Below are 10,379 nucleotides of genomic sequence, written 5' to 3' on the forward strand. Positions count from 1 at the left end.
CGGTAAAACTCCTGACGCAGCCGGGTTGTGCTGTGCGTGTTGTTCTCTTCGACAGGAGCGACTTCTGCGAGCTCTCGATTTCCGGAACAAGTTTTCTTCCCGCCCGTACTTACCTTCTCGCATCATACCTCCAGGAAGGAAAACGGTGAGAGTTCCGCGTGTAATGCTGTTGTAAGAGAAACCTCCCCGGCGGCTGTCGGAGCGGACTCACGCGCCTCGATGCCCACGTGCACGGGGACAGGCCGCGAAGGCCTACAGCGCGCCAGGCTTGTCGGCGTGATGGGAGTGTTGCCGGTGTTCATCCGTGTCACTCAGGCCTCTCTTTATGCGTCTCATCTGTCACCATGTTGTCCCAAAATCGGAGTTCTTCCCCCCATGTGCAAAGAGCCGACCAATACACGGAGTCGAGATGCTTGTTTTTAACCTCTCATGTCTGCGCAGAGGTGGGTGCTAGGTGGTAATTCCACAGAGCTGGCCCGCTCCAGCCAGCACAGGGTGGCATTTGACACATCCCGAGCAACTGTTGTCAGTGTTCTGACAGTCTGAGTCATCCTGGTTCCCATGGGTTCTGCCATGCCTCCTCTTCGGTTGAAGTCACAGTATCCTCCTTTTTACTGCAGGAGAAGTGTGGGAAAGGGGCTCTTGTTGGTAGGCGGCTTTCTCTGTCCGAGGATGGGTTTTTTACTGTGCTAATTAGGATAGTTCACATATAGTTCAGGTGACCTCTTTGGTTGCATCAGCCATTCCATGCCCTTCTAAGTATCTTGGTATTCTCTCATTTGACTTGGTCCATGTTGTGCTGTTCCTTCCTCCAAGGCTATGTCACTTGCTCACTACCTGGAATTTTACTAGCACCTTTTGTTTTTGCATAGCTCTAGCAGCTAGACACTAAAGGGTTCGTTTAGTAAGACTGGGACCTAGGTTTTTATAGGTAGGATACAGTGAGCTGTTCTATCTATTTTCACTTTTCTGCACTCGAAACCTTTCAGGGAAGACTCGTTGAAATGGTGTTTCCAGAGAGGCTGTCAGGTTCAGAATCCCATCTTTTCCCCACTGAAACACCTGCGTGAGTCTGTTATGGGGCCTGCGAGAGGACTGGGGCAGTGTCACTCTGTGGCAATGGCTGCAGCCCTATTGTCTGGTCACTTCAATTTTTATTTTTTTATGGGGTCCTTTTTGAAATTCTTTATGGTAAATTTTCACCTTCAGTGTCCCTTCTGCAAACTTTCCCACCTTACCAGTATGCGCGTGCTTTCATGTTTCATTTTAATTGCACTCAAGGCTTTTCCAGTGCTGGCCCAAAGTATGATCGGGGCTTTTCAGCTGGTGATCGTAACTGAAGGTCAGTCAGATGACACGAAGATGGTTAAATTGAGATAAAGCAGATGATGAGGGGTGTGAATGCTCATTTGCCAAGTTCTTTTCACACCTTATTTGAGAGGATTTGCATTTCTGTGTTTATTTGGGATCTAATGCTTTACCTGGAGTCGTCAACTGAAAGCAGACTAAGGATATTTTGTGTCTGGTGACGAGGTGTGACGACAATACAGAGGAAAATAACTCATTTTAGGGCAGAACTTCTGCATTCTTTATCTTGACAGAATGTTTCTAGTTTCAGAAGGTGATTACTACATTTTGTAAACTATATCTTTGAGCAACGCTTCAATCTGGGGTTTGAGGTAGCTGCAGTGCTTGTTTGGAGCAACTTGTTGGGAATCATCTGCTTCATTTTTGTAGAAGGGGTAGCACAAGGGCATGTGCTGTGAAAATGGTTTTTGCTTGTTTTGAAAGGAAGTGCTAATTCAAGCAGCATTCTGTACTTGAGTATCACAGCAGTAAGATGAGGCTCTTCTTTTTGAGTCTTTCCAAATACCGTATTGTAAAAACCCAAAACCTTAATTATATGATAAATTCTTCTTCAGAAATATGTTTTATCTACATCCTGGAAGTAGCTGTGTGACTTAACCTGCGGTGCAGCAGGGTTAAGGTTAGCCACTCGGCTGCAAAACGTTTTCAATACATTTCTGTTTTGGTAAGAACACATAAATACGCGTTACATGCCATTTTACAGGGTTACCTTAATTTTATAAATAAAGAGGAGACTTCAGAGCACTTGGGGTTTTACTGCGGACTTTTCATGAAATCTTCTGGTAATTGATATGATCAAGATAATTTAGGCTTTCTCTTCAGTGTCTCTTAAGAAGCATTTGGAGACAGAAACAGCTAGGGCCTGTGGGCAGTTGTGTCTGGTCAGTTGGCCACGTGCCTTACTAGTTTATGAATGCACGTTAAATTAAAATGTTATTGCTAGGTAGAACTCTGTTAGAACAGGGGGAACCAGATATGAAAGTTAGATATTTTGGTTCCTCTTGAGTTCATGGATTTAGATAAATACAGAGCAAAGTTTCTTGCCATGCACCACCTTGCAGAAGGACTGAATTCATTTAAATGTAAAACCTCAGTTGTAATTTCTGGGGAGCAGGTAATTTTTATCTTGCCGCACGTTTCAATCCTTTTTCTTGTATTAGGTTCTTTTCAGCAATATCTTAGAAATTAGATGGCCTGACCCTGCTACGGCTGATCTGACAAAATGCATAGCGGATGGCAGTGTGAGGATCTCGTCGGTAGATGGTTATGCTCATCTTTACCTGTCAGAATTGCAGCAGGAGTTTACAGTGGAGTTCTTATGCAAAGTCAGCCAGTCATCGGCAGCATCCTCATGCGCCTCTCCAAAGAACAGCAGCTCTCACACCGGAGATCGGTACGGACAGCCACGTCAACACCCTGTTGCAGAGACGTCATTGAAAGAAACGAGAGCAGGGAGTAAGCAACATGAACGTGGTTGTGCTGAAGGCCAGTACAGAGAACCAGCCAGGCCACGGGAGCAAGATGGAGTCCCTTTGTTCTACACAGCTTGTTCTTACGAATACACCTGGGTTACACAGCGTTGGTCTGTTTCCTCCTACCCAGAAGAATGGAAGTACCCTTTGTCGTTGGCACGGATGTGCCACAACTTACGCGCCGTTGGGAACGTGGCAGAGACACGTAAGAAGAACGACCGTGTATCTACAGAAGCTGATGTCTCCGTAGACCCCGGAACACACAAAACAGTTTCTCGTTTACCTACAGCTTTGCCTCTCAGCTGCGGAGCTCCACATTTACACAGGTGACCTGAGCTGTTTGCGTTGTGGTGGTTAACATCTGTTTTACAGTTCTGCAGTTTGGAACTTCAGCCTCCAGCAAAATAACTGAGTTCTGGCTATATTTAAAAAAAAAAAAATAAAAAAAAATTTACTATTGTACTCTCTTTTGGAACTTCTTGAAACTTGAAATTTGTGAAACCAACGTTCTGTGTCTACCTCTAATGAATATACTGTAATTAGTCTAGAGAAAAACAAACTCTATTTTCTGACATGCGGTGTAAATATGTAAATGAAAAAAGAGAATACTGGAAAAAAAGCACATAGGTTTTGTGTTGGTTTGGGTTTTTTTTTCATTTTTGAGAGGATAATACTTCTGAGGTGGGGCAGTGTCATACATTCACCGTCAGTGCCACTAAAAATAACAAACTCCCACACTTTTCTTTGCAAGTTTGAGAAAATTAATTTGGTAACTGATGTGGATAATGAAGGAATCGGAGGACTCTGAGAATGTGGCCTCTTTTCCTTTGAGCAGATGTGCGTGCGCCGGTTCTTCTACAAAAATAATTACCAGCACACAAGAAAACCCCAACCTTCAGACTTAGTGAAGCTTTTGTTGTATTTTATACAGGTGGAGTTTCTGTGGCTTCTTTCAGAATGAAGATGCCGAGAAGTGTTCGTGCCTTCAGCTAATTCAAATTGTATGGTGCCAGGGTGTTTTGTATAGGTATGTAGGAAATCATGCGTTCCATCTGCGGAAGACTTGATTTGTATGGAAATTAAGCTTTAAAATGAAACGTTTGACTCGGTCCCTCCTTCTCACTCTTTCTGCTGTTTGTTCATTGGACTTCAAATTTTCTAGTACAGTGTATTTCCAGGTCTGAGAGTGGCTGTGTCTGAAATCCTGTCTGAGGCTTTTCAAGAAGTGTTCTGATTTCTTGAAGGTGTACTGGACAGCTGGAGCTCCCACAGACTTCACTGGGAATTACAATGTTTGGTTTCTTTGCAAATTACATTGCTCCTTTTGATGCTGAGGATTTCACCCTTTAGAAATGTTTGTCTTGGTGACCTACATAATTCGTATGCTGCAGGCAGCTGAACTGTGGATTTTCCTGGCAAGTCACCTTGTCCATATGGTTTGTCCATAAACAAAAAAGAAAAAGAAAATGTCCAAAAAAAAAAAGACACTTTTTTGGTTTTACATTGCCCTTTCCAGTCTGTTACACAAACTTGAAAATGCTGTCAGCATCTAAAAGTCTTTGATAATAGCATAATAGGTCTTTAAAGCTTTTTCTGCCCACTGTTCTTCATTTTCCCTCGGTGTAGTTACTAAATTTTCATCTCATCTGAACAAAATGTTTAGCAGTTCTTCAGTAATATGCCTCATTTCTTCGGTAGTACAATGAGTAGCCATACTTAGTCTTGTAAGTCCCGTTACCACAGTCCACGCATGTAACAACAGAGTTGCATAATTGGGTCAGTAAATGGGTTTTAGGCTGCAAGGTATCGTTATGATCACAGGTGAAAGACCATTGATCTCAGTGAAAAACACACAGCTGCAGTGCAAACGGAGACTTCAGGCTCCTCAGGAAATGTTCAGTGTGGCCGTTCTGTGCGTGCACTCGGTACGGCTGGTCCACTAGGAAAATCAGATTTTTCTTTGTAGAATCACTCTGTATTTTGTGGTTGGTGGAATGGGGATTAAGCAGCTCTTGTGAGATGTTGAGCTCAACACAAAAAAAGAAAAGCCAACACCATTCCTTCGCTTGCTTGAAGATAAATGCAGTAACCCTCACCCCTGTGGAGATAATGTCAATCTTCTGTGTTGAGGGGAGTAACGGGCGTGCTCTGTGGTTTGTGAGGTTGCAGGGAGTTCTTCGTGTGAGGATTTCTGCTCAGTGCTTTTTTCGAGTGTACTGACCTGTTCTGCTTGTCTGGCAACACATTTTAGATACTTGTTAAAAATCTTGGTTTTTTTTCCTTAGATTTATCCACGGTAGGACAAACATCACGGAAATTTATCCTGGTGATGACTCATTTTTCAAGTCAGAGGGAGCATTTTTGGGAAAATATTTCATGCATTATGCAGTCCAAAAAGGAACGAAAAAGGTATAAAACTAAACTGTAACACACGTTTCCGCATTGCTTCAAGTTAGCAGTTTCCTTACTTTTAAGACAGTTAGTTGGCTGTGCAGGCTGTAGGGAAGTCCCTGCACTGGTAACTCCTATAATGACTGAATCCAGCAATCGATCATAGGAAAAAATGAGATTATTCCTTCTGTTTCAGAATGTATTTTTGAAAATTACAGATGCAGTAAGAAAAATCTTACTCACTGTAACGTTTATTTCCTGAGCTCAAGTATGTACTGCAGTAAGGCACAAATAATCATTTCTCACTAATTTAGAAGAGAAATTTAGTCTTTAATACATCGATTAGGGTCTAATCTTCATGTCCTTGGGAAATGTTTTCTTATTGACTGCAGGGAGACAGAAGCGGGAAGGTGCAGGTTCTGTTCTGGCTTTGCCACAGACCAGCTGTTGAGTGCTGGAGAAGTGGTTTTGTCGCTCTGGGTTGTTACCTCTCCCCAGAGCAGAGATCCTCCTGGGTGCTTGTGCAGTGGTTTGTAAGTTCAGAGCAGAATTAAGGGTCAGCCCTTGGCACCAAGGTTTTAACTTGCAGGCAGACGAGGTTAGTCAGTGATGAGCTACAGTCTGCTCTCTGATGAGACAACTTCTCGGTCCATACTGAGTGCGTGGAAACCGTGAATGTTTCTTCTCACAGAAGTAGGCTTAAAGGATACAACTGCATTTTTTTTACTTTTCAAGAGTATATTTATCTGCCTTCTGGGACAAATTTAAATGCCATTGTAGTTGCTTTCTAGGGGGTCAGAAATTTCATAACTTGTCAGGTCTTAAATGCTGTTTTCATGCTACAGTACCTTTAACTAACTCATCTCCTTCCTGCTCTTCGCTGCAGAGAGAAGAAAGGATGTATTCAGTAAAAAGTCTACCTCCTGATGTACCAGGAAATCCGTACTCTGTATCCTCCCTTATTACTGAAGCAACCAAGTAACTTTATCTTTGTTACATTAATTCCTCTGACTTTGAAAGGACAGTGGTTAAAATGATGCATAATACTTACTAAATGTAAAAATTAAAGGGATTCATATCAACACTGATGACGTCAGTAAACTTACATATCACAACTGCGTGGCAGAGACTGTAAGCATGAAGTGTTTATTTTTAACTTGTTTTTTTCTCTCCTCAGAATACTTGAGTACTGCTACAAGACTAAGCTGTCATTAGCTCATAACTGTCATCTCTGCTGCTGGAAAATGGTATGTACCCACAGATTTATAGACCTTGCAGTGTTACAAGGGTGATTGTATGGGCTACAGGGAATAGGGCCTAATCTAGAAGGAAGAATGGTTTGAGTGCATCCTGTTAACGAGGAGCAGAAGGGAAACAAAAGCATGCAGCGTAAAGGTGTATGTGTGAAGCAGAAGGTAATTGTGTAGTAAGGAGAACTGGTTGTGGTCTGGAAAAACAGCTGAATTGAAAATCTGTGTGAAAAACACAAACAGCTATAATTATCTAAGTAACCTTTCTTCAAGTTTTTTAAGCGTTTGTTTGGTTCTAGGTACCCGAAACAGATGGACGAGAAATGCTGCCAGTTTTGCTGTATGAAAAGGTTATTCCCGGTGTAGGAAGACTTGTTGTGTACTCAGATCATAAAGCCCATGCTGCTTTTTGGGATGGGATGACCTTGAATATGGTCTGGGACTTCAGCTCTTCCAGCAGTATCATCCAGGTAACTAATGAGTTAAGAGGAATGAGTGTTCTTAAAACTTTTCACAAAAAGGTGTTACGAGGAAACTAATGAGGAAATGAGACAAAAGTTTTGATCCCTATAAAATGCAAACTGAAGTCCTGAGACATAACTTACAAGCATTTTCTGCTGCGGCTTAATCTTGAGACTGTAGAGTAGTCTCAGTGAAAATAGGAACTATGCTCAAATGCCACCATTAACATACTGCCAGTATTTTAACCGGAAATGAGGAGAAAAAATTTTGGTGCATAACCGGTGCCTAAAGAGGCAAGTGAAGCTTTATTCTTTCAAGAAGTGACTCACATAGATAAAAGGAGGGAGTGTTTGGTTGTTACTTCAAATTACAGATATAATCCAGCAAATGGATCTTGAAAAAATAATCAGAAAAGTAACCTTGTGTGTATGGGATGCCATATACCTTTTTTTTAATAAATGGCACTACAGAGAAAATTAGGTGAGCATGGGATTCGAGGTTGGCTGCTGAGCCTTTTGGTTTCTGTGTCTCTGCTTATTGCCCCAAGGTGACAAGACACACAAGAAATATGTAAAGTGTCTGAGGAGCTCTCTGTTACAGACAATATAAATAGGATAATCAGTGTGTCAGAAGGGAAGTATAACTTCCTGATGGGAGCTGGCTCGAAGCTGTATACCCACTCATGATAGAAGGATGGAGAACTGAAAAGTCTACAGGTCTGGAAACATTCCTACACACTTTTAGAAACCATTTGTTCTTGAATAGTATAAAATGAGTATTGTGGCTGTGCCAGATGTTCTCTTTGGGGTACCCTCCCTGCTTTTGTTATAGCAGACTGTACCAAATGCTATTCTTAGATAAACACAAATTTGAAGTGTTTAAAGTGGCATGTTCACAGATACTTAGATCTTAAATTGACATACTGTACTTCTCCTTTTTCCTTCAGACTGCAGCAGATTAATACTTTTATTTCCTCTAAGGTAAATGAAGATGTAGGCTGGTGTAAGTTGACTACTCCTGATGGGGCACAGCACCTAATACAAATAAGTCATCCTGGAATCTATGAAAGGTATAAGTAACTAAGCAATTTGAAGTTAAAGACAGAACAATTCTGTACGAATCCTTTCGTATAAAGAAATGGTATTTACTGAAAATATACCGTGGAGGGCGAGAACTAAACACATAATGATAAAAGCTCCCATCTTCCATAAGATTCAAGACCTGCATGACTCTGGAGCACTGCATGCTCTCATTCCATTATAATTGTTACAGTACTGTCTTTTTAAAAAAATTGCAAGAGCTGCAACTTGGCATTTACATGAGTGGATAAGAAAAAACCCCACTTTGCTCTGTATAGAGCTGGTACACAGAAGTGGATAGCATTTTATCCAATTTTTGCTTTATTACAGTTACTGACCTCTGCCTGCAGATTGCTTTCTCTCATCTGCTTGCCCTAATTACAGCCTCATTATGGGGATCATCAGAAGCTTACTGTGCTGCATTTTAACAAGCAGATATTCACAAACAAAAGTTAACATTTGTACACTGTTCATTACAAATCATACAGCTTTGTTGCAATTTTCTATAACTGCGTAGATTTAAGTATGAAAGAGATCCTAGAGAAAAAATGGGAATCTAAAAATGGCAAGGGAACCTTGAGAAAAAGGTAGGTTTTGAATCATGGCTTTTGCTTTCCTTTCCAGGTGTATTGCTTAATGCCTTCACAGGTTATTTTCTTTAAAGTGTGTTTCTTCTATAAAGAACTCTTTGTTGTGAATTTTCATGTTAACATAGGTACGTCAGAACAGCAGTAGAATGGTGCAGAAGTTTGAATGAAAAGAAGGTTCCTGAATATACTGCACACTCTGTAACTGAAGAAAATTGGTATTCACCTTCTAAATAATTTACTACTAATAAGGTTGAAAATAAAACTTAGAGACTATAAATTGTGAATTTTATCGACTCTGTTTCCTAAGGGGCAAAAATTAAAATTGTAAATCCATTTCCCCTGCGTGGTTTCATATTTTTCTGTCGGTGCTTAAACTTCTTAGGTAAGCTGTGTTGCAGGTGACGCTTGCTTCATTGTGCTGCTGTCCGCCTTACTTAAAAATCAGAATTGCGGTAGCTTTGCCAAAGGAGGGCAATGTTTCAGAGATAGGATTGTGCAAGGTGAAAAAGAACAACTAGACTAAGAAGGCATCTTTTAACAGAACACTCTGCAGTTCAAAGCAGTGCTTCGAACTGCTCAATGACGCTTGTATCACTTGCTAATATATTTGTCCATTTAAGACATACCACTGACCTAAGGTCTGCTGACATCATGTGGAAATATATTTGGGTATTAAAAATCTGTTAATTGAAATTGATTACACTTGCACTTGTTATTAAAATTATAGCAGATTCAGTATCTGATGAAATGAAAATTGTATCTATATTTATACCTACATACAGCAGAGACTATTCTCAGAGACCTGATTTTTGGAAACACGCATGATTGCTGAATGGCAGCCATTGAGTAGTGGTATGAAAGATAAAAATAAAGCATTTTTTTCACTTGTATTTTGCTCATCTAATTTTCAGTATTGCTGGAAATATTAAAAATCTGAAGTAGAAAATACATTTGAGAACTTTTAATGATACTGAATAGTTTAATAATGTTTATTTTCTTGGACAGGTCTGCTGATGCTGAGCTCAAAAAAATACAGAGATTTAACTGTATCCTTTTGAAAACTGTAAGGGTTTTTCAGTTTTGTATTCTGTTGTTTATCTGTGTTTTCAAATCTACATCAAAGACTCTCTCTGGTTCTCACCCCCTGTTACTATCTTACCCGCTCTGAAAATTACCTTTAGCCTTTTTTTTTTCCTTATTTATAATTTTTGTTTTATCATTTATCTTGTCCAAGTTCTGCATCACAGCACCAGAAACAAAAACAGTGGGAGAGATGAAACTAGAACTAAAAAAAAAACCCAAACACCAAAAAAGGAAGCTCTTTAATGGGTGATGCATTAGTTTAATGGGTGTTGCCTTAGTTTTGGTAACACCCATCTGCTGATCTGTTCCTGAAAGAGGGATGACACAGTTGCTTTTGGGCTTTGTTGCAGTACAATACCTTTCTGTTCATCGGCAACCTCAGTGTGGTTCCATTGTGTTCAGCCAGCTCAAAAACGTGTGCTCTGCCCCATGTGCTTAAAGCCACGGCATAATTGTCTTTAAGCCAGTGTTAAGTATGAAAAGTGCATGCTGTTAAACTGTGCGGTGTGATGTCAGATAGTTTCTTTTTTAAAGTAACTTTTGGATAACTTGAAGCTTAGTTAAAGGCATTTTCTGTAAATGTAGCTATTTAAAGTACTGTACTCTTCTATTTTTTAGCTTTATGTAATTACCATGCCATGAAATGTGAGACTTTGAAATGCAGATTCAAATATGGAGCAGTTG

The 10,379-nt window shown here is 40.4% G+C and overlaps 1 protein-coding gene across 1 annotated transcript; it reads left to right on the forward strand.

Moving 5' to 3' along the window:
* Positions 1-55: 55 nt before the first annotated feature.
* On the forward strand, positions 56-9,675 carry LOC104504154 (chromosome unknown open reading frame, human C5orf34; the record flags this gene model as incomplete). The annotated part of the gene is made up of 9 exons (XM_010149980.1): positions 56-145; positions 2,529-3,166; positions 5,126-5,249; positions 6,118-6,209; positions 6,409-6,478; positions 6,781-6,951; positions 7,924-8,012; positions 8,738-8,827; positions 9,618-9,675. Coding segments are annotated over 9 exons (1,422 nt in total), but the record flags the coding sequence as incomplete, so codon positions are not given.
* Between the last annotated feature and the right edge of the window lie 704 nt (positions 9,676-10,379).

The sequence above is a fragment of the Eurypyga helias genome, unplaced genomic scaffold, assembly GCF_000690775.1.
Source record: "Eurypyga helias isolate BGI_N326 unplaced genomic scaffold, ASM69077v1 scaffold43274, whole genome shotgun sequence".
Lineage (NCBI taxonomy): Eukaryota > Metazoa > Chordata > Aves > Eurypygiformes > Eurypygidae > Eurypyga > Eurypyga helias.